The 23685-nt window shown below is 34.4% G+C and overlaps 2 protein-coding genes across 4 annotated transcripts; one reads left to right on the top strand and one right to left on the bottom strand.

Annotated features, from left to right (window-relative positions):
• Nucleotides 1–1975: 1975 nt before the first annotated feature.
• LOC141671382 (tocopherol cyclase, chloroplastic) lies at nt 1976–11739 on the top strand. 2 transcript variants are annotated; one of them, XM_074477611.1, is made up of 10 exons: nt 1976–2332; nt 3017–3261; nt 3849–3928; nt 5715–5791; nt 6406–6563; nt 7326–7423; nt 8496–8603; nt 10076–10192; nt 10333–10482; nt 11203–11739. In XM_074477611.1, the coding sequence occupies exons 1-10, from the start codon at nt 2085–2087 to the stop codon at nt 11377–11379; spliced, it is 1458 nt and encodes a 485-aa protein (XP_074333712.1). In that variant the 5' UTR covers nt 1976–2084; the 3' UTR covers nt 11380–11739. The 2 variants fall into 2 exon arrangements, with proteins under 2 accessions (XP_074333712.1, XP_074333711.1); XM_074477610.1 differs by having other exon boundaries at nt 1977–2332; nt 6406–6575.
• A 2054-nt stretch (nt 11740–13793) lies between these two features.
• LOC141671006 (carotenoid 9,10(9',10')-cleavage dioxygenase 1-like) lies at nt 13794–17695 on the bottom strand. Of its 2 annotated transcripts, none has more exons than XM_074477074.1 (12): nt 17390–17695; nt 17158–17301; nt 16965–17067; nt 16578–16840; nt 16233–16412; nt 15491–15569; nt 15296–15377; nt 15142–15204; nt 14857–14995; nt 14435–14747; nt 14158–14354; nt 13794–14079 (listed from the first exon to the last, which is right to left on the bottom strand). In XM_074477074.1, the coding sequence occupies exons 1-12, from the start codon at nt 17549–17551 to the stop codon at nt 13966–13968; spliced, it is 1839 nt and encodes a 612-aa protein (XP_074333175.1). In that variant the 5' UTR covers nt 17552–17695; the 3' UTR covers nt 13794–13965. The 2 variants fall into 2 exon arrangements, with proteins under 2 accessions (XP_074333175.1, XP_074333174.1); XM_074477073.1 differs by having other exon boundaries at nt 13796–14079; nt 17158–17304.
• Between the last annotated feature and the right edge of the window lie 5990 nt (nt 17696–23685).

The raw sequence follows: 23685 nt of genomic DNA, 5'->3' as shown, positions 1-23685 counted from the left end.
ACAAAAAATTCTTATTTTCCAATTGCGGTCATTGACAGTGTCATTATTCAGAATAAGAGGGTTCTCGGTATCCTTGTTGGTAAAGCCGATCCTACAACCACTAAACTTCTTCAAGCTATACGAATGCTTGACAACCTCGACATCGATGCCCAACTTATTTTTTTCCTCGATGGAATCCAAACATGCAAGAACCCTCCATGCAAAGGGCATAAGTTGATCAGGGGATACTTTCAAGGTATTCAGCACACCAATGATAAAATTGGAGAAGAGAAACGTAAGTTCAACATCAAACGAATAGTAATAAAAGCATACCCATCATGTTTTGAAGAAATCAGCACAAACGGAGGAGTCAGGGGCGATGACGACGACATTGGAACAAAATAACATCTTAGCCTCTTCAAGCATCTCAGGTTTAATTTCGCTGTGTCAGTTATCTTTTGGGTCCAATAGATTGGTGGCAACCAATTGCATTGGTTGAGTGACCAGTTAGGTTTTTCATCATTACGACTTTCAGAACTTTTGTTATGTTTTTTGGCCATGGTTGAGTAACAAAGAAGAAGAAACATGTAGGGGAGAAAAACAAGAAAACAAACTAGAAGATAAGAAAGATGAGAACACTACACAAAAACACGGCATTGATACTTCAGAAACATAACAAAAACTCAAGCCAAAAGATCAAGGAAAGGAAGAAGAACGAAACCAACCAAAAGACCACAACAACATTCGATATATTTCTCCAAAAAACTTAGAACATATATAGGGTTTATCAGTCATGAAGCTTCAACAAACACTCACATTCAAATATAACCATTGTAATCTAATTGATCGTATAGTGGATTTTATTTAGGTTGGGTACACAATCTCACCCGCGGTTTTTTCCCGTTCTCGAATTTTCCGCGTCACCAATTTTTTGTCTTTAGTTTACTTGCGTCAATTTTATTTTAGTTACATCACATTAAGCTTTGTACCAACACAATATTCTTAGAATTTAACCCAAAAACTTTTGGTAAAAACAGTAACTACATACAATAATAAAGCTCAATTATAGTCAGGATGCTCTATCTATGATGCTAATTCAAATTACTAACCTGATTCACTTTATGATGAAGTTGAACTATAAACATTATCCTCCATCTGTTATAATATCAATCAAGATTAAAAAAAGTTTTTTTTAAAAAAGTAAATTACTGAATATAGATATTCGTATATTTAGAGGAAGAAGAACACAAATCGATTACTGTACATGTCAACAGCCAAATTGAATTGCCAAAAATTTACGATATATTTAATATTGATTGATGATGATTTAATTGAGAAAATACATAATCCATCATAAAATAGTGAATCTTGTAAAATTTGAAATTGAGATATATGCGGAATTATTTCGGGTTTGGAGCAGAATCAGATTAGCATAAGAGCCGCTCAAACACATATTTACTATATTGATTTTTCAGTATCAAATCCCGATGGATAGTCCGTTGTCCTTTTTTTAATCCACGGGTTGGTAGTAATTTACCTAATTGTCCGGATCTTGTTTAGGAATAATATGGAATATAAAAGTATAGATGACTATTAGAGAACTCAAACACTAACATAAATTTATTTTATAGGTATGATAATATATTAGGAATAATATGGAATATAGGGGTACAGATGACTATTTAGAACTCTAACACTAGTATGAATTTATGTTATAGACAGATTATTAATGTAATTATTATTACTTCTCTTCTTTCTTTCACCGGGAATATTTTATATTCATGAAATATTAAAAATAATAATTTAATATTTCCTCCGTCTCTCCAGATTTTTTATATCGGGAATCAACACATATTTTAAGGTTTCCGTAAAATAAGTTTTCCTAAATAATTTTAAATAATATTCTTTTAAAATAAAAATATAATGTTTATTTTTTTGTAAAACAATAATTAAAAAAATAAATTATAGAACGAGGAGCGAGAGAGTGTTTGTAAGAAACTTGTGAACGAGGAGTGACCAAGGGTGGTACGGTTCTTTCACCAGAAATCTAAACCCTCCAGGCTCGAAGCTCCAACTTAATTTCACACTCTCTCTCTCTCGTGAAAATGAACATCTGCTGTGCTCTCTCTAACACCAACACTTCTTCTCATCTTATATCTCCCAATAAGCTTTTCAACTCTTCTCCCAGACGTTTAAATTATCAAAATCACTCTCAATTTATCCGCACTACAATCAAATCAGTGTCGAAAATCGAGACGGATGTAACACAACCACAACCACAAATTAAACCCTCAGTAAATCCTATTTACACACCTACGCCTACTAATCGTCATCTTCGCACTCCTCACAGCGGGTACTCATTTCCACATATTTTTTCCATCACGTTTGTTCATATAATTTGAATTTGTTCATTTATTTTATCGAATAGTTCGATAAATTGCAATGGTTGTTAACATGAATAACTTACCTATGACTAACAGCTAATTTACCATTAGTACGTAAACAATTCACAACTAGTAACTGGTGAAGTTTCGGCTGAAAGTTTAAATAAAACTGAATTTCCTGAACTATTATGTGACGGTTAATTTGTTTGTAGGATTAATTGTAAATGTAATTTGCGTTTGACCGCAAGTTAATATAACTGAATATAACTGTTAACGAGCTGAATCAAATTGAGTTCTCTGTATTCAAATTGCGAGCTACTTTATTCAGTTTTATTTTTAATTAAACTTGAGGTCTTTGGTGATTGAGTTGTTTGCAGTCTATTTAAGTAGGCTCAGAATATAAATGTAAACTATCTTAACGAGCTGAGTGGAGTTTAACAAGTAATAAGTCGAGATTGATTTCAACATCTGTAAAACTCGTCCCACCTCAAGTTTGCTATTGAACAAGATTTTGTGTTTGAACTTTAACTCGCCAATAAGTTGGTTGATTAAGCTTTCTTCTGCATACACATGTGATCTGATATTGTTGTGATTGTTATGTTATGTACTTCTATAAACTTATGATTTGTGTGAGAATTGATGATTTGAGTCAGGTATCATTTTGACGGAAGTAGTAGGAAATTCTTTGAAGGTTGGTACTTTAAGGTCGCAATACCGGATTGTAGGCAGAGTTTTTGTTTTATGTATGCTGTTCACAATCCTTTGTTTCGCAAAAAATTGAGTGCACTGGAGGAGGCTCAATATGGACCTCGGTGGACTGGAGTTGCGGCCCAAATTCTCGGTGCTGATGACAAGCTTATTGTCCAATCATCTGAAGAATCTCAAAACTTTTGGGGAAGTATGTCTTCTACCTAATCTATATTTGTCTGCATGAGTATTACTATGGCAGCTATCAACTGGACCGAGTTAAATAATTTATTTATAGGGTTTTTATATCAAAGTGGCCATTGTTGCGCAAATATATCTCACCTGATATGTCGTTTTCTACGAGGACTTAGTTAAACTACTTATATGTATGTATTGCTCTGCTAAACCAAGAAAAGAGTTAACAGGGAAAGTGACACTCACTGGGTAATGTGTCCTCCATGTGCTTTTATAGAAAAATATCTATAAATAAATAATGATTGAAGTGGTATAAATGAGCTCTGGAATAGAATGGTTTGTCAAGTAAGACACTTCTGTGGAGCGAGTTGCCACTTTGAAATAAAACCCTATAAATATATGCTGTGTTGTCTTGATTTTCTTTCTCAGTGATTAACAATTGAACCAGAAGTTTTCTTACTTGTTGGTCTCCTGATAACTCTTGATTATTGGAATTAATGTTGAAAGCCTTTAGGTGTTGGTTAACAAACATTTTGTGTACACTGAAGTAATAAACATTATGGCCAAGTTCCTTACCTTCGAAAATGGCTGTAAATGTTTTAGGTAGGCATGAGTTGATGCTCGGAAATACTTTTGTGGCAAGAGATAACTCGAAGTCTCCAAATAAGGAAACACCTCCTCAGGTAAATATGATTTTCTTGCTCAATTTAAAATATGAAAGGACCTTGTTTTTCGTGGTCTTTACCAACTTTTGTTTATCCTAACTGTGCCTTTATCGGCATATCTTGGAGAAATAATATATAGTTATGCAGAAAAATAGTATTATGATGTGATTACCAAGTTTAGATTTTATACAAAGGTTTTTGGCTGCTGCAAGTAGGAAATGGTTAGTATTTTCTATGGATTCTTTGATACAGATGGTATTATCAAATTTTCTTGGTATATTAGGCTTGAAGGTGTTACTGTAATACAATACGGGTTTTAGATAATCCATAATCGATACAAATGCAGGATTTTAGAGAAATAGTTGATGGCTAAGACAGAGATCAAAGGGCTGATTGTCATAGATAGAAAAAAGTATATCGGAATCCACAGGATTTAAAGAGAAAGGTTACATACATAAAACGAGATATCGAGTTTATTTAAGGGATGATCACAACATAAACCTCACTTTATTCATATATTTGCATCCAGATTAAAATATCCATTTACATGTATATAAAAGACATAGCTAAGTATTTGTAGGCTATAAGTTATAACAAATCAGATCCCAAAACAAGCTAACATAGGACATAAATGTTGAAAATAGACTAGTCACGTGTTGGGACCCTTAACAAGCTACAACATAAGACATAACTGTAAAAATTAGACTACTCACCTTTGGGTGTTTGAAGGTGTAGTTGTCACTTCAACTTCATTTATGCAGAATTGTAAAAAGAAGGATATCGTGATAAGTCCTCTTTTGTTGGAATAATAAGGTCTAATTGTCACTTCAACTTCATTTATGCAGAACTGTAAAAAGGAGGATTTCGTGGTAAGTCCTCTTTTGTTGGAATAATAATTGCAAAATTGAGGGTCAGGAATCCAATTTTTATTCTTAAAAAATTAAGTATGGGTTCGCTTATGTAGTCACGTCCCTAAATATATGTTGGGGATTTCTGCTCGTGTATATAAAATACTAAAATTGTTGTTAGATGGCAACAATGCTGAAAGTGAAACTTAGGTCTAGACAACCGCCACTTCTTACTGCTGTCCATTGCTTTTAATCATTGACCAGCCACAACTTGTAGCTAGATCTGATGTAGGAGAGTGGCAGGAACGGGTTAAAAAAGGGGACAATGTTCTATATCCGCAGAGAATCCGTAGGTGACACAGTGTATATACGGATTTATTATACACTATTTATCAATTCAGATAGTTCAACTCTATCAAATAATGAAGATTACTACTCCCTCCGTCCCGCTGGATAGTTTACGTACACGGTTTGCACGTATTTCGAGGCTTCAATAAAGTATAGTTTCATAATGTTTTTTTTTGTTTTTTTGAATAAAGTTTAAACATGAAACTTTTTTCAGATGTTTTTTTTAAGAAAAATATTATGGAAGTATACTTTAAATGAGTATTGAAAAGCGTGCCGAAAAGTAACGTAAACAATCCAGTGGGACTGATGGAGTACTGTTTTAATAGATATCCATAACTTGGTAACAAGTAAAATCTTATGTAAATGTAAACTTATAAATGTGGAGTTGATACCTAGTACTTATCTTGGACTGTATTTAAAGGGAAAATTGTACTATTTTGCAACAACGAAGTAATTTACAGCTTATTTAAATTTTTAAATAAATGTAGAATAATTAACAACGAAATCTTTGATTATGTGCATCAAGGTTGAAGGTTCCCTTTTAGTTCAACAATGTAGGGTTACTGTCATATCTTAATGATTCTTTAGAGGTCTTTATGTCTTCACAGGAGTTCAATGAAAGAGTTTTGGAAGGATTCCAAGTTACACCATTTTGGCACCAAGGTTCGATTTCTGATGATGGAAGGTATCTAGCTCAACCCTTTTAGTCCATGCTTGGTTTGCACTTTGTTTACCTTATTACGTTCGTGTTCATGACCTGGAAATAAGAAATTCTATGAATAATTACTCTAATTTGTTCTCTTACTGTTATTTGATAACATGCATTGGTTTAATTAATAATCATAGAACAGGAAATTTAATTTTTTTGATTAAAAGGGTAAACTAATTGTTTGATAGATGTGAATGAATTGTATTTAAGACCACAATTTTCATCCTTGAGTGTCCTCCTATATTTAGGAGCAGATGCAGTACAACATAATTACTATTGAACTTTATTATCGAATGTATTATTAAGTGATATTTTGGGTTTTTGAAAGCTGTATTCCCACTTTATTAAAAAACAAATGCTGCATTTCCGATAATTTGCTTGTACACTTGTGGACATATTATTAGAGTTGTTTTTGAATTCATGCCTATTGTAGCTATGATTCTTTAAATCACTCTTTTTCTTGTTAAATAAAGTATATGTTCGTAAAAAGTTATAGTTACCTGGGGTGGTCACTAAGAAACTAGAACTGTGTACTTGTTCATGCTTTGAGGGATGTTTGATATAAGTATATGACTTAATCTTTGGTACAGGAATAATTTTGCTGAAGTTGTAAAAACTGCACGTTGGGAGTACAGTACTCGTCCCGTCTATGGTTGGGGTGATGTTGGATCTAAACAGAAAGCAACTGCAGGATGGCTTGCTGCATTTCCCGTGTTTGAACCTCATTGGCAGATATGCATGGCCGGAGGTCTCTCGACAGGCATTATACTGATTTCTTTCTTCCTGATGATTTATCTGTACTTGATTTGTCGTGCTGTGTCATAATTATATGGGTTCTTTCTTTAGATATTCACTCTCTCATCTACCGTATCAGTCTAAAATTGTGTGCAAATACTTTCACATGTCATAACTGTTTCTTAATGGTTGTGAATACTAATTTCTGTCATGAGCATGCAGCTGTGTACTGTGATTTGGGAACTATTATTATATTTTTATGCTTTAATGGAATTTTAAGATATTGGTCAATAAGATACGGGCACTCCCAAACGTTTAGCAGTTTTTGAATAGTGTTTTATTTTTGAATTATGCTTCTTTTTACTTTGAGAATACGCTTTGACATATTTAGAGACATGAATCTTCCAGTAGACTTGACTTATAGTACTGTCCAAAAAATCAAACAGTTATTGGTAGTGCCACATATTGTCATTGTTTCTAATTAAATTACATGAACCCCAATTTATTCAATGGATTTGCTTCTCTTTGTAAAAAGGTCTATTTTAATTTAACCACTTTGGTGGCTTATACTATTATTTTTTAATGAAATAAATGGCTTTCATGCACTATTACTGTCAAAATTAGCTGTCTCCGTTAAAAGATACAGGATAGATGCGTCTGTTTACAAAAAACAATTACAAGATTTATGTTGATTATGCTGAGCATGTGTGGAACATTATTAATGTTCTTTGACAGATGCTGGACAGATATCTTATACAATAAATATTCAGTCCAGGTTGGATAGAGTGGGATGGTGAAAGATTTGAATTCGAAAATGCTCCCTCATACTCTGAAAAGAACTGGGGAGGAGCCTTTCCAAGAAAATGGTTCTGGGTAAACGTTCAGCCCTCAGTATCCAATTATTCTATAAGTTCAGTTTATTTTAGCTGTGTTAGCAGTCTAATGCTATTGAGTATTTCATCAATGCATTATTAAATGTAGTATAAAGCACTAACTAAGTAACTATAGTCTATAGATGCATAGATGCAAATGTCTTGTGTAGTTTTTTTTCACTTAAGATTTTAACTTCCATAGTTCTAGGCACAATTATATAAATGTAGATTAAATTAATTTCCAGTGAAGGATACATGGATAGCCTAATGGGAAGGCTCCTTTCCCTCTCCTGGATAAAGCTCATTGGTATTAACGTATTGTAAAGTCTATAGAATCACCAAAAACGCATTAAGAGGCTGGAAAGAAAGAAAGGAGAGCACAAAAGCCTTGTGCCTTTATTTACAATAAATGAAGTTGAATTGGATATTCCACATTGTAACAGTTTATGCACAGGTGAATATGGAATTTGATATGTGGTGGAAATAGCAACTGATTTAAAATCAATGCCAATATTTTGATCATCTTACTTCGAATTACAGCTAACTGGTTTTTACTATCTGTGCCCATGGTTTTTCATTCTTGACCTTTTTTGTTTCTCCATTTAACATTGTGTCACTTCTAATCTTTTGTAGACTTTTGACTTCTATCTCACAAGTGCATCTTTCAACTTTCTCCATCCTATAATTGTTGCAAAACTTTAAATCATTTGTATAGCTTCAAATCTATGCTAAGAACCAAATATTATCAACATCATAAACTTTTTGATGAAAATAGTATATGTGCTGTCTGAAATGCCTGTCGTGCACACAACTAAAATATTCAGTAGTTTGGTAAAGAAATAAATCTGAACTTTATAATGGCTAAATCTTCATCAAATTATATGCCAGTTGTTATTTTAAGATCATTTTTGTTAAACTTTACTGGACTTTTCAATAGTCACTCCTGTGTAAGGGGTGTAGATATTTTTAAAATTAAGCAAATATTCATCTTTACTTTTTTCTTTTTATCTTTTTTTCTTTATGATAATAGTTCAGTGGTTTATTCACCTATAAGAGATGATTTTTTTCTACAGGTTCAGTGTAATGTCTTCGAAGGCGCTACAGGCGAAGTTGCACTAACAGCAGGCGGTGGATTGAGGCAATTGCCTGGATTGAGTGAGAACTTTGAGAATGCTGCCTTGGTACATATCTATCTAAATTTCAGCATTAGTTGTGCCACTATTGTATAATTTATTTGTTCTTATGTTAGATTTAAAATGGAATGGTTAGGATATTCCATTTTCAGAGGTTAGCATTAGTAACTTCTATAATTCTTTGAACGTCTTTTGACTTTCAAGAACTTCTTACTTATTGCTTATGTGGAGAAGCCAGTTGCAGAATCATGTCAACAAATGTATTTTAATGAATAATCCGCAAAAAAATTCATTATGCAGTCTGCTACTTATTATTCATTATGTATCTTGCTCTATCTTTAAAATTGGAATTTTACCAGTAATCTTGGTAATTTGAAGTTGTTTGGCCAATGAATCCCAGCTTAAAGGTGTAACCTTCAATGAAAAAATACCTCATTTCTATAGAGATGAGGATGAGGCTTCCCTGGAAAGACTGATATATTATATATTTGACATATTTATTAGTATCCTTAGAAAAGGTGGAAACTTCCCTTTAATATTTGTGGATCGAGAGTTGTACTGTTGTGTTTGGTTGGGGAGAAAAGGAGGAAAGATTTTCAAAAGGAATGATTCAGTGCAAATTTGTTATAGATAGAAATTGTGAAGAAAACTGGTGTGGGAAGGAATTGAGCATTCTTTCTCGAAATGGGGTGTTGGAGCTCTGGCCTAGGTTGCTAGGAATGGAATGGAGGAACGGATGAAAAATGTGAACAACTAGGAAGCACCGACACTGATACGGCGACACGGGACACGGGACACGGGGATTCGTCAATTATCAAAGTGTCCTGGATACGGGACACGGCAAAAAAAAGGTTATAAAAATATAAAAAAATATTTTTATGTGTTTTATATATAGATAGATGTATGTATGTATTTGATTGTATATATATAGGGTTATAAAAAATGAAGAGGGGAGGTTATAAAAGACAGAGACACAAAATTAGGGTTAATATAAGATGGTTTGGGCTTTTAGAAAAAGATTTTGGGCTTTTTTAAGATGATTTTGGGCTTTTTTAAGATGATTTTGGGCTTTTTTATATTGGCTGAGTCGGTGGGCCGTGTCAGTCGCGTGTCGAACCCGTGTCGGTCGCATATCGGTTGCCTTTTTCTGTCGACACGCCACGTGGCGTGTCAGACACGTACTCAGCCGTGTCGCCGTGTCGGACACGGCCGACGCCGACACGCATACGGCATCCTTTTTGGAGTGTCGGTGCTTCCTAGTGAACAACCAACATGTTATAGTTCAAATTTCGTTCATTCCTTGCATTTTCATTCATCCCAACCAAATACAACATACAGTTTTGAATGCTATGGATGCTTGGGGAAATGTATCGAGTATTGACCATCACTATTTGACACTTTTTATAAGTCAAATCTGGGTGATGGTTACAGAGTTCACTTTGTAAATAGGAAATTCTAAGCTTGATTAGTGAAAGTGAAGGGCTATTTGGTTGATAATTTATATTGCATAATCGCTGCAGATTGGGGTACATTATGAAGGAGTGTTTTATGAATTTGTACCATGGAATGGAGTAGTTGAGTGGGAAATTTCTCCATGGGGTTGTTGGCAAATCTCTGCAGAGAACAAAACCCACAAGGTAAATTTCTCGATGTATCACACACTTTGGTTAGATAGACAACCAGACACATTCTTTTTCCACAGTTACATGATTTTCAGGCTTTTAAAATGGTTAGCTGTTCCCTACATTTCTTACCTATTTGGGTTGCTTCTGAGCAGATAGAGTTGGAGGCTAAAACTCAGCATCCAGGTACTCCACTCCGTGCTCCAACTACAGAATCTGGTTTCGCTCCTGCTTGTAAAGATACGTGCTGGGGTGACTTAAGACTGAAAATGTGGGAACGGAGAGTTGATGGCAGTAAAGGGAAGGTTTGTTTTGTTCCACTGGACCGTATCATGTTACTATAACTGTGAATGAAAGTACTGCCCATTTTGTTATTAATTGTAACACTAACATTACCCCAATATTAGACCTGGAAATTCGTTCGTATCATGTACTTTCGTGTTTCGTGTACGTGAATGTAAACCCAAACACGACCCATTAGGGATTCATATAAATGTTATTAAGTTAAAAAGTTATAACGGGTTAAGTGTGGTCAAACCTTTTTAAACTTAAAATAAAAAGTATTTTGTATTTTGGTTTTGTGAAAATTATATAATATACATATTTATTTGTGAGATGTATTAAATAATTTAAAATATTTATTTTGTGTATTTTCATTGCGTTTTATGTCCTTTACCTGAGTGTAAATTCAGGAATCGACACTAAATGTACCTGTATAAATTATAATTCATGTTCGTCTACCAAAAAGGAAATCACAAACATGAAATTATTGTGTCATTTTGGTTTCATGTTATCGTGTCGTGTACACAAGTTTGCCGACTCTATACAATCCACAAATGTTCCCTATTTTTTATTTAACAGATGAATAATTGTTTAATGTGATATCCGGACAACCTTTCTTTTCCACTCAAGTTTTCTGTTTATTTGAATCAAATTTTTGCATCCCTTTTTTTGTGTGCCTCGTTACTTTAACAGTTACAGCAGAACAAATTGACAAATATTAACACTTTCTTTTGATGGTCTAGCTTATTTTGGATACGACTAGCAACATGGCAGCAGTAGAAGTTGGAGGAGGTCCATGGTTCAATAGCTGGAAAGGCAGGACATATACTCCAGAAGTTCTTAATCGTGCTCTTAATGTTGGTGTTGATGTTGAGGGGTTATTCAATTTCATTCCCTTCCTCAAGCCCCCTGGTTTATAGATACTTACTATGAGGTCTCATCAATTGCTATACAAATTAACAAGATAATGCATCTTTCGGGTGTATTAGCTTCTAAGAGTTCAGCAAGGTATCATCTTGGGGTTCCTTGTAAATAGCTACAGCTGGAGAGGGGGGTGGGGTAGTCTAGTCACAGATACATTTGTAAATGGTAGATTGAGTGGTCTTTTATTTTTAATTTGTCGGAAAATACTGTCAAGGCATCGTTTACTTGTCCCAGACCCAGAAAGGCAGAAACAAGAACTAAAATCTGCAAGTATTCTGGCTGTGATGTATTAAATATTATTAGTGAAATGAGACCTAGCAATTCTGTAGTGCCAAAACCTATTCAAGGCACGAAAATTTGTGTTCCTGGGTGTCTGTACGTAGTGTACACTAAAAGAGTTAGATTGTGCTTGCATTTGGTCATCAAACTGAAAAAGCTTTCAGCATTCTCTGTTAAAAGAAACTAACTAGTTAAAGTCAACTAACTAGTTAGTTTATCAACACTGAAGAAACTGTCAAAGTCAACTACTAGACTGGACTAGTAATTGAGTGCTACCGCCTTCCCGGGCTCTTTGGTGTTCGGGAATTGTGCAAGGTCTTACAACCTTCATGCAATTTTATTTGCAATTTTATTGTTAGATGGTGGTTTTTGTGCATAAGTGATATACTTTGGGTTATTTTGGTTTTATCTTTTTTGGTTTCATCAATTTTTGGTTTCACTCTTTTAAATCTCACCGATAACCTTCATTAATAAATGAAATCATCTTTTAATATAATTTTTATTCTTTTATATTCCTATGTAATTTATAATTTATATGTATTATTTTACCCGTTTTTTGATTCTTATGTATCACATGTCTATATTATTTATATATAAATAAAATCATATATACATATATTTATATTATTATATTAAAGACAAAATTTTAAAATTTTGGTTGTGGGTCCTTAGTCACTCAATCCGGAGTTGTCAAATCGATGAGAACCGTTAGATATAATCCTAAAAATTATTATACAACAAATATAAGGTTTGTATCCTATCAACAATATATTAAAATCAAAATTAATAATATATAATGATAAAAATAATGAGGGTGCATTGTAAAATTATTATACTAGTTGTATAAGGTTCGAATCCCAACAACAATACATTAAAAACATATTTTACAACATATAATAATAAAAACAACCGTGCATTATTATATACTAGTTGTTATTAATACATGAAACCATATTTTAAGGGGTACTTTGATTTCACCCTTTTTCGGTTTCACCAACTTTGATTTTACCGTTTTTGAATCTTATTATAACTTTAAATATATAATTTTTATTTCTATATGACTTGTAAATTTATATATAATATTTTACGGAAAATGTAATTTCTAGAGCTAGTTCTTATTTCCATAGCAATGAAAGACACAAAAGACCAAATTACCCATGCATTCACAACAAACAACTCTTGAAAAAGTTAATTCAAGGGTAATTTGATATTTTTCTATTTTACCGGTTTTGTTATTTTTATATATAACATATTTATATTGTTTTTATATAAATGAAATTCTATATATATTATAATTCTAAATTCATAAAAAGAGAATTTTATTTTAGCAAAATGCATATTTATACATATATATATATATAATATTTTATTAACAAAAATATGCGATTACAAACTATATAAAAATACAAATTCACCTAACAAAAATAAATTTAATATGCGATTACTTATTAATGTTGATTTAGTGTTTAGTTAAATTATGGGCGAATTATGTTACTCCAACTAAAGGTGCGATCATTACTTAGCTTAAGTTTTGATGTAAAAGGTTATTAATGTTTTTTTGACAATAGAAACATAATAAAGTTGAGTTTGTTGGTTTATGATATTTGAGTTAGTGAAAATTATATATAATTTCAAAAAAAATTGTAATAATAATACAATTTTTTAAAAATATTTAATTATAATTTAAAATTAATTTCTATAAAGTCATTATTTAATATTAATTTTTTGATTTTGGTCCTTGCTAATAACTAGTTATCATTAATAGATGAGAGCCGACAAAACTTAATACATAACCTTTTATTGCCAACATTAGAAAAATCCAGAGCTAGTTCTGGGACTTTCAACATAAAAAAACCTGTTTTACCGACTTAGGCTTCGCTATCGCTCATGACGACTTCTACTATAGTCGTAGTCTTGTAGTTGGCCTGTAATGCCTCAATAATCTTTCTAATGCTAATGCCTTAATTCAGTTCATTTTCTTTTAGTTGCGATAGTTTTTGCGCCAGCAAAATATACAGTGAAGCCAGCCATATTAAGCAAGAAAAGTTGTTATTAGTCAACAAGTCTAAACATCCTTGTCAATATTTTTCGAAATTGCTGACGCTATATTGAAATTATTCATTCAACATGTGAATAATGTTCACATATATTCAAGCTCTTAATTTTGAGAAATATATTATGCATAATGGTGAATGAACAAAACATCATTCCTCACTTTCACTCGATTTACTATAAATGCACAAGATCTACCACAGACACACTCTTACTAGTTTTTTGAAGATGCTCAGTGTCTTAAAACTTGTTTATGCAGTTCCTTTTCTCATAAAACTTCCATGAAAACCATATGGAACTCTGCTTGGTATCGTAATCACGGCAACTGGCTTCTCTGAAAATTTCTTGGCATCAATTATATACACCTGAAATGCAAGATTTAAAATTAGTCTGCAATGCCAGAGTAGTAAAGGGAAGAAATATGATCATCACTTTGGATTTACCTGCGATACATTAGTATCCTCATTATGTACATATGTGACTATCCATCCATCATCTTCTTCGCAGTCTTTGATCCTAGAGACAAATGCTGCCCCTGAGCAGAATGTATTCTCGGGAAAGGCATGATATTCTATCTTTAGTAACTCTTCATCTTTTTCCTCAAAATAAAGCTTGGCCAGCCCTCCGTACTTTCCCATGCCTATTAGTATGTACAAATTAGTTGAATATACACTCCTCTTCTCAAAACTAATTTGATAATACAAAACAATTTGTAAATACCAGATGCAGAGCTTGCTTCTGTATTAACAACTTGTGCATATGCAAACTTGTTTCTGATTCCAGTAAAATTTTCGTTAATCATAGGAAAGTCCATGGAATATTCTGTTCCGGTTAAACTCTTCTCCTTCACATCCCCTGTTATCAAGTTCATTCTCCATTCATAACAGCGAGAGAATAATAATCCCTGTGATATTTCACCATCAACATTTCTTTCTAGCTTCTTAAAACCATTGGAGAAGTACTCAAATTTATTTAGCCCTAGATCTGGTCCTGGTATCACTGATCCCAAAGCTCTACAGGCCCACATTACTACCTGCAAAAGAATTTTATGATTGCCCATTAGTTTTAATATATATCACAGAAAAATAACAAAATTCATGCCAGACATTTCTGGTTATCTAATTATACTGTTTATTCTTTACCTCATTACCATCTTCAAAGCAATTGACGATATGAAATGCACTACATGGTTGCACATCAAACCACTGAACAGATTCTGCATCGCCATATCGTGGCATCACTCCGATCCTTGCATATTCTTGATCATTGTACCTTATTAATCTACATAGCACATTGAATTACTGAAAAAGACCAGACTTAAATAGTCTCATAAAAACAGCTGCAAATAGAAGTAGTTCAGGGAATTCCTCTCATCCTTAGTCTTGCAACAAAAGAAGTATGCTAAAGAAAATAAAAGTAACACTCACGAGCCTCCTCGGATGAGTCGATTTATATCTACCGTCAATGGAAAGTCCAGTAAAACATTGTACCTGCAATGTGAGGTTCCTTAAACTGATTAACTGAATATTAATGAATGATTTAATAACAAAACAAAGCTATTATAAAATTGTACAAATGTACCTCTCCGTAACTCCTATATCATGGGTAAGGCTAGACCTCCTATAATTAACATCCACTTTGTGAACCAGTTTCATGCCATCAGCTGATCAAAAAGACAAGAACTGTTAGAAATTCTTAACCAAGTTGAATATAACTACATTTACCGGCTGCATTATTGAACAAAGTTGAATATAATACGGGGTCGAACTTAATTACCTGAAATTATACCGAGTTTAAGAAAAGGTTTTACTGCATCAAATCCCATAAAAACTAGATCCCCTGTACCTGGAGCTTTCTGTGGCACAAGACATTTTGTTCACAAATAAAGTAGCAACTAAAACCAATGACGTTATTCACATCGTTTGTCAGTTAAAATCTAGCTTTTAAAAAAAAAATCTAGTGCAGATGATTGTTGCCTTGGTTGTTTATTTATTCTTCATATAAATGTGAGACTCGCTGAGAAAATTTTAGGCAACATGATTACTGATTCTGATATCTAAAAACTACTACTTGACTCGAAACATGATGCTGAACAAGAAGCGGTTTTATGCATGTGCGAGTTAATAGTTAAAATATTTTCATCAACTTGCCGGGAGAGTCCAGAATAGCTATAAACGAGTATTCAGAAAATCGTTGATACCGCGAAACAAACATGGCCTAAGAACTATAAAAAATCTGAGAGAACAACAGTTAGATTAGTAAAACATTTTGATCATGGTTTTCCACTGTTGCTACTCTAAACTTAAGTTAACGTCAAAGCTTATCACGTAGACTCAAATTATAAAAGGGAAAACTCTTATATTCGATTCATTTCTTCCCTAGGGGTTAACCACGAGAACACTGTTGCAGCACCATTTATTTTTCTAAATTCCCTAAATTCTAACTTAGGAACTCGTATTGTAAAGATGCTGGACATGCTCTTAAATGGTTTAATAGTTTGAGAATGAATTGTATATACCTTTGGGTGGCTGGTAAAGGGTCTGTTCCAAGTTCCTCCAATATCCCATTCACCTAATGTATCAAGTGTTTGAAGATCTATTTCCTGAGGCATGTCACTTTCAGCAATTGAATAATACCTCCCCGAGTGCTCGAAAACGTTGGTATTGCTAATGATCTTGTTTACTTTTCCAAACCTTAACTGCAAAAATGAGTATCAATCCCAGATTCCCAATAAACTAGATATCATGTTTCAATGACATTTCCAATTTAGAAAACCTTATTGCAGGGAAATATAATAATCAATATAATTTTAATTTATATACGTAGCTGAAGCCTAAGATTATCAGCTATTCCACGTTCATACCATATTCAGGAGGTACGCAGACAAAACAGCTGCAGAATCACCTTCGACTGTTGGAATAAAACAGGGCTTGTTCTTTCCGCTCTCCATTTTGAATGTCTCAGTTTGAACATGTTTATTGTTGTAGTAGATTCTACATATCGCATCAGAATTATCTTTTTCAAAATAGATCGCATGAATCATTCCTTCTCCTTCTACCCATATGTGACTTGATCTTCCAAGACCTGATATTGCAGATTTTAATCCACCAAATAGAGGATTTGGACCTGCAAAATATTGGTGAAGCTTTATCAGATTTTATTTAACAAGACTAATTACAAACCCCATTTTTTTGAATGAATAACAATTACAAATGCGCATTAGTTACTTTCTAATAGTCATCGAACGTACCAATTCTTACGTAAGTACCCTCCGGAAATTCACAAGGAAATGCCCCTTGGACGTCATTTAAAAGAATTTTATCGCCTATCTCTTCAACCGGAGCAAAATTGCCCTGGAAAAACAGTTGTTTCAGTTGAAGTTTCGAGATATTTGATATACAGTATAAACACAACCTCGCCATAATTTTGTGTTGAGAAATTACCTGATTTTCCAAATATGGCTGGTCTTCAAATTTGAACATTGTGTCGACGATGGCATCTAATATTTTCATTGAAGAGTTCTTCCATATTTTATGAACATCAATTCTCATGGGATTATGCTGAAACTTGTTTAGTAATGGGAATGGCTGCTGCTCAGTTACACACAAATGTAAACATTGGTTAGTCACAACTAAGTTCTAGTACAACTACAGGAGTGCAGAACATAAACATTACCTTGAAGGAAGATATCATCGTAGTCATTATTCGGTCGAATGTACCGGAAGGCTTCTCTGCAGACAACTTAGTTCGAAATTTTGCAGAGCAAATAGCCATCCTCTCTCTCAAATGGCCTTCATGTATATACATAAACATATATAAATATATAGGACAATGCATTATTTTATCTTTTCTTCAGGGAGCTATAGATAGAACCATAGGTAACAGAAGATGCCCATATATTATTAAAACAAGACCAAATTGCTAACATCCATGTCAGGCATCAGTACGTACGTATACGCACACCACCAATATTCAACAACAAGAACCTCCTCCACTAGGAGACCTGCAAGGCCTGCACAAATAGATATGTTAATGGATCGAAAATCCGATCCGACCCGATCCAAGGTCATTTTAGTGGATATGGATCGACCTATTAAAAATCCGATCCGATAAGAAAAATCCGATTATAAATGGAGCGGATATGGATTTAGGTTGATCCGATCCGTTAATAACCCGTTCGGTTTATATATATATAATGTAATAAAAATATTTTTTAATAATTCTAATTTTAAACGTATTATCCTCGAGTGAAGTCCCATTATCTATATTTCGTTCGATTCAGTCTCTGTAGTCTAGTCCATTTCAGTCTAGTCCATTTCTATAATCCTAGTTCTTTTACCTTTTAAAGCCGCATAACCCAAGTCTCAATTCATATAACATTTTTATTTCCAAGTCAAGTTCCGTTATCCTCAAGTCAAGTCCCATTATCCTCGAGTCAAGTCCCATTATCTATATTTCGTTCGGTTCGATCTCTATAGTATAGTCCATTTCTATAACCCTGGTTCTTTTACGTTTTAGAGCCGCATAACCCAACTTTCAATTCATATAACACTTTCATTTTGCAACATCAATTTTTTTTATTGTTAAAATTAAAATATTATACAATCCAATAGTATGTTTCTTTCAAAAAACGAATTTTAGTTCGTAATTTATCTTTGGACTTCGTTATATTCTACTTGTATTTTAATATTTTTCGAAATTGTCAATTTTAAAAGATTTCATAATAATTGAAATTAAAAAATAAATATACATAAATGGAGCGGATATCCGATCCGAAATCCGTGATCCGAACGGATCCGGATATGGATCGGCCTATAAAAAATTCGAAACCGATTCGAATCCGAATCCGAAAAAATAAATGAATATGGATATGAATTTAGGCCGATCCGATCCAAACCCGATCCATTGACAGGCCTATGCACAAACACCACTTAAAACTTCTCTCACAATTTAGTACTATTGTTTGCATCTCCAATTGTTTTTATTGGCTAAATTAAATCTATAAATTGCAATGATTGGCATTATTCAAAAGATATCAACTTTACTACAATGGCAAAAAAAATATTTTTGGGGAAAAAATCCAATGATTAATTAGTGCCCCAAAATTTCAACTTTTTAAGTTTGATAAAAAATATAATATAAATGTATTACTATTAGACAAAAAAATGTTTATACTTATCACCTCAACCACGTCTCCACGAGGAGTGCTAAGAGCGTGTTCGTCTAAGGCTTAAAAGTATTGTTATTGTTATACCATAAAATAGTGATGGGTATTTTATCGAATCTTTGAAAAAATGGATCGGATCACCATCGAGCAAGAAGAAGTATGAGCTTGGAAAATGCAGCTTCGGCGCCTAGGGCGACCACTACGACGCGACGAGGAATCACGACCTTCGTTGACGTAGTTCTGCATAAAGGTTTACAGCGATCATTATATTGAAGAATATAATGATTTTAGTGAAGGAAGCATGTGACGGCCGCTATGGAAAAAATGTTATGACGACCTCTATGGCAAGAATGTTACGACAACCGCTATAGTAGAAGATGACGACGACGAACAAGTATTGGTGAAGAAATCTTTAAAAGTTGTTGTGAAATTAGGGGAAGGAGTAGAGCGATCCAGAAGGAAGGAATGCTCCAGGCTCCAGAGAAATGTCCCGGGACCCCTTAGGGCGCACCCCTTGCTATACAACAGCACGAGGTGGCCGCTCTGCAATACAAGATGAATAACAATGAAGGACTAGCAAGGATGTTTCTCCCACAACTAAACTAAGAAGTGAATGAAACATTAAAAGGATACAAGTGAAGAGGGGAGCCCCGGAGGGACCTTCTTAGAGCGCGTTCGAAAAATGAAAGGGGGCCTTTGGGAGCCGACATACCGAAAAATATATTGAAGGCATCGTTCTGTAGTCTTGCGGGTTATCCTCGTAGGGGAACGATCGTAAGCACTTAGTGTGTGCTTTGGGAGTCCCGTCTCTGCATTCGCCTGGTTGTCCTCTACGAGAGACTTTGGTGTTATCTCGCACTTTGCATTTATACGCTTGGGATCACTTGTCCTGTAGTCTAGTGGGTTATCCTCATCGCGTGGCAATGATGCGCTTAAGAATTTGCAGTAAGTCATGGCTATACATGCGGTTACGATCGACGGAGATAGTGGTAGCGGGGGATATCCACCGGCTGGGGAGTTTCCTTATCTGTGAAGTTCTGAAGTTCGTAACTGAGACTTGGGCCTTTGTGACTAGGCCGCATCGCTGGGTACTCCTAAAGCAAATCAAAGTTCGAGTTATAATAGGAAGTTGGTTTTACAACTCCTATTGGGCCACAAAATGAGAAGCCAAGTCTATCTAGATTTTTTATTCTCCAACTACGTAGGGCTTGATCCTCTATAAAAGGAAGCAGGTAGACACATTGTAGGGGATTGAAAGTGAGAGCTCTATACGCCACCACCAAACACCCTTGCGATCTCAGCCCCCGATTCATCAGAATCACCACACTCCGATGACTCTTACCGAGAAGGACCACCGCTGCAGATCTTGATTCTGGCCACAAACCTCAAATCTTCATTAACCAAATTCCTTCGGTAACAAATTGGCGCTAGAAGGAGGGGCTTGAATGAAATCGAATCTTAGGAGGAAAATATGTCCAATAATGGTGGAAACTCTCACGATAATGACTACAACTCTATTGGCGATGAATGAAGGTTGTCACGGACCTCGTGACAACGAAGGTCATGGTTCTCATGGTCTTCAAAGAAAGGAAAGTAAGGAATATGGACGGAAGGTTATCACGGACCTCATGACAACGAAGGTCATGGTTCTCATGATCTTCAAAGGAAGGAAACTAAGGAATATATACGGGAGGTTGTCACGGACCTCGTGACAATGAAGGTCATGGTTCTCATGGTCTTCAAAGGAATGAAACTAAGGAATATGGATGGGAGGTTGTCACGGACCTCATGATAATGAAATCCATGATTCTCATGATCTTCAAAGGAAGAAAGCTAGTTGAAGTTGAATGGGAGGTTGTCACGGACCTCGTGACGAAGAAGGGCATGATTCTCATGATCTTCAAAGGAAGAAAGCTATTTAAAGTTGGATGAGAGGTTGTCACGAACCTCATGACGACGAAGGCCATAGTTCTCATGGTCTTCAAAGGAAGAAAGTTATTGAAGTTGGATGGGAGGTTGTCACGGATCTCGTGACAACGAAGGCCATGGTTCTCATGGTCTTCGAAGTAAAAACATTATTGGACACGGACACAAAGATTGTCATGTATCTCGTGACCACGAAATCCATGGTTCTCATGGTTTTTAATGAAAGAAGACTATGGAAGATATACCCTTCAAACGATATGAATATGGACGCTTCAAATGACATGAATATGGATGCTTCAAGCAACATGACGATGAACGTTACCAGAAATGCAAAACTTTGCTTGTTAGCGGAGAACCACCAATGCTCATCATCAACAACTTCATGAGGAAGAGATGTCTTACCATGATGAAGAACCTTTACAGCAAGATCCGAAGGTCCGCGAACGCGGCCACTACCACAACGACGAAGGAGATCACATATGATGATTTTGTCAAGGGGGTCGAACAAAATCTGAAGATTGTGGTCGCGGCTATGAAGTAACTACGTTGGATGAAAATTCAGATTTATTGGGCAAGATAAGGTGCTTACACTATTTGAGTCCTATCTCGAGTTCCGTAAGTCAGATTTGGACAATCTTACAGCCTATGCAAAAAATTTCGAATTCTCTTTAATTCAGATGTGATATGGTGACAAGAATCCAAGTTTAATAGCCTAAAAAAAGAGAAAAACAGCAGCTACGAATTTTTTGATGAAAAAATCTAATTGGTTTAGAAGATTGAAGAAACCTATTTGTTTGGAGATTTCTATTCACTTTGGAAGATTTAGGAATTCTATTTAGCTTAGAAGACTTACCAAGGGAAATTCCAAATATGATGAGGAAAAGAATGGTCGAAGAAGAAGGCGTTATCACCAGAACTATATCGCCCTTAGGGCGATCTTAGGCGTGGACGCACCTTTAAAGGAAAACTCAACTAATTGAAGCTCCGGAAAAAGCAAGAAGGATTTTATTATTTTAAGAATTGCTTGGACAAGCATTTTAAATAATGAATACGCTTTCTAAAATAGACGCTCCTTTTACAAAGGATGTGCACTCCAAGGATGAAGCCATGACAAGATCAAAGAAGTTCTGATTGCGGAGAAAGATGATGACAATGTCAGAAGATTAATCACTCTCATGTTCGAGTTATAATAGAAAGTTGGTTCGACAACTCCTATTGGGTAATGAAGACTTTCAGAGGTATGCCTGATCTTTAAAAACTTTGAAGTAATCCTGCACTTTGCACTCACAAGCTAATGATGCGTCTGATACTTGAGGTGGACCGTGACTATACCTGTGTTCGTAATCAAAGGAAATAGCTGATAGCGGAATGTTATCCTTAGCCAAGGAGGTGATTATCTATGAAGTCCTGCAATTACAGACGAGCCTTGGGCCTTTGCAGTTGAACCTCATAGTTGGACGTCTCCAAAACTAAAAGAAGATCGCACCATAGAAGATTGAGTTCAATTAAAGACGACGGGAAGAAGAGAGGCGAACACCAGTCTTACAAACATCGCTTTAGGAAGGAGGAAACTGATGGTGGATCTAAAAGAAGTCAAGAAGACCCAAATTGGTCGCTCCCCTAATATGGGAAGGCTCCATGCTCGCCCTGAAGTGGTGAAGCAGGAAACGACATAGTTTGACTGATACAAATGATCAATCAAAGTTTATAGAGAGGGTAAAAAAAATTCAGTGTGATACAAGAACTTTATTAGGAGCTTAGTATCTTTCAGAAAAGCAATAAGTAATAAAAAATTCACGTTAAACACGACCAATATCTTCCAAAATATCCTTGATACCATTACCAAATTTTGTAAAAAACGGTTAACCATTATTGTCTTTTGGAGGCCATATAGATTGATCTCAGTTTGAAAAAGAATGTTAGCATGAAACTATATATAAACTATCAAGGTGAGAATGTTTAAATAGATACCCTTATTAGGGGTAGATGATTTGATTTATCTATTGAAGAATGTAAGTACCTTTTGAAAATATAATTAAGAATAGAATATCGATAACTTAAGATAAACCCTAGGGGGATGCACTAAGGATGGCATTTTTGTGACGACTGAGAATTTTGCGACGTAATTAAGCCAATAAAGTATGATTATGAGATGTGATTATAATTATGTGATTAAGTGTTGATTAATTGTCTTTGCTGTATATTAGAATATAGGAGCGTAAATAAAAACGTTCCAATTTAAAGAGTCAGCTTAGGAATTAAGCTGTGTTGTCGGGCCGTCATGTAGAACGGAACCCGTCCTAATAAGGATTTAAAGAATATAAAATGTGAAATATGAGTGATTGTGTGAAACGAATGTTTAAGTAAATTATTTCGTCCTAGTGACGTTTCGGTCGATAATGATAATGAGAAGCGTAATTGAAACGCTGAGCATCGGGCCGTTAGGCTGAACGTGACCCGGTACGCATAGAAAAGGATAAAGATTAAAGAAAGACAAATTTTATGATCAGATATGAGTTGTTATATGTTCATATATATGTGATTTCTTATTTGTGAGCATGACTACGTGATTTGTGACATTTTTATGAATTTAAAGGAATTATTTGATTTAAATAAAGGTTTATTTAACCTTCGCGCATTTTTATAAAATTATCTGAGTAAGATAAAAACATGGGATTTGTTTTGTTATATTCATAATAGTCCTAAAGACTTTTTAAAAATGATGAATGGATTTATTTGGTGGTCATTGCATTTTAAATTAATTTTTATGTGGAAAAATATTATTATTAAGGTGAGCTTGCGAAAATCATATAAAATCAACCGTACGCTCAAAATCTTATTATGAGTAATGGTTGGAAAGCTAATTTCGAGATCTACA

Source organism: Apium graveolens, chromosome 7 (genome assembly GCF_009905375.1).
Source record: "Apium graveolens cultivar Ventura chromosome 7, ASM990537v1, whole genome shotgun sequence".
NCBI classification, from domain to species: Eukaryota; Viridiplantae; Streptophyta; class Magnoliopsida; order Apiales; family Apiaceae; genus Apium; species Apium graveolens.
The sequence above is the reverse complement of the archived record's forward strand: the minus strand, read 5'-3'. Positions and strand labels throughout refer to the sequence as shown.

Excerpts from the sequence above, each read along its gene's own strand:
- LOC141671006 (XM_074477073.1), bottom strand. The coding sequence starts at position 17,551 with ATGCATTGTCCTATATATTTATATATGTTTATGTATATACATGAAGGC. Across the intron at positions 17,068-17,157 it reads AGCCATATTTGGAAAATCAG|GGCAATTTTGCTCCGGTTGA; the intron begins GTAATTTCTCAA and ends CTGTTTTTCCAG. Across the intron at positions 16,841-16,964 it reads GGGTACTTACGTAAGAATTG|GTCCAAATCCTCTATTTGGT; the intron begins GTACGTTCGATG and ends AATATTTTGCAG.
- LOC141671382 (XM_074477610.1), top strand. The coding sequence starts at position 2,085 with ATGAACATCTGCTGTGCTCTCTCTAACACCAACACTTCTTCTCATCTT. Across the intron at positions 2,333-3,016 it reads CTTCGCACTCCTCACAGCGG|GTATCATTTTGACGGAAGTA; the intron begins GTACTCATTTCC and ends GATTTGAGTCAG. Across the intron at positions 8,604-10,075 it reads ACTTTGAGAATGCTGCCTTG|ATTGGGGTACATTATGAAGG; the intron begins GTACATATCTAT and ends TAATCGCTGCAG.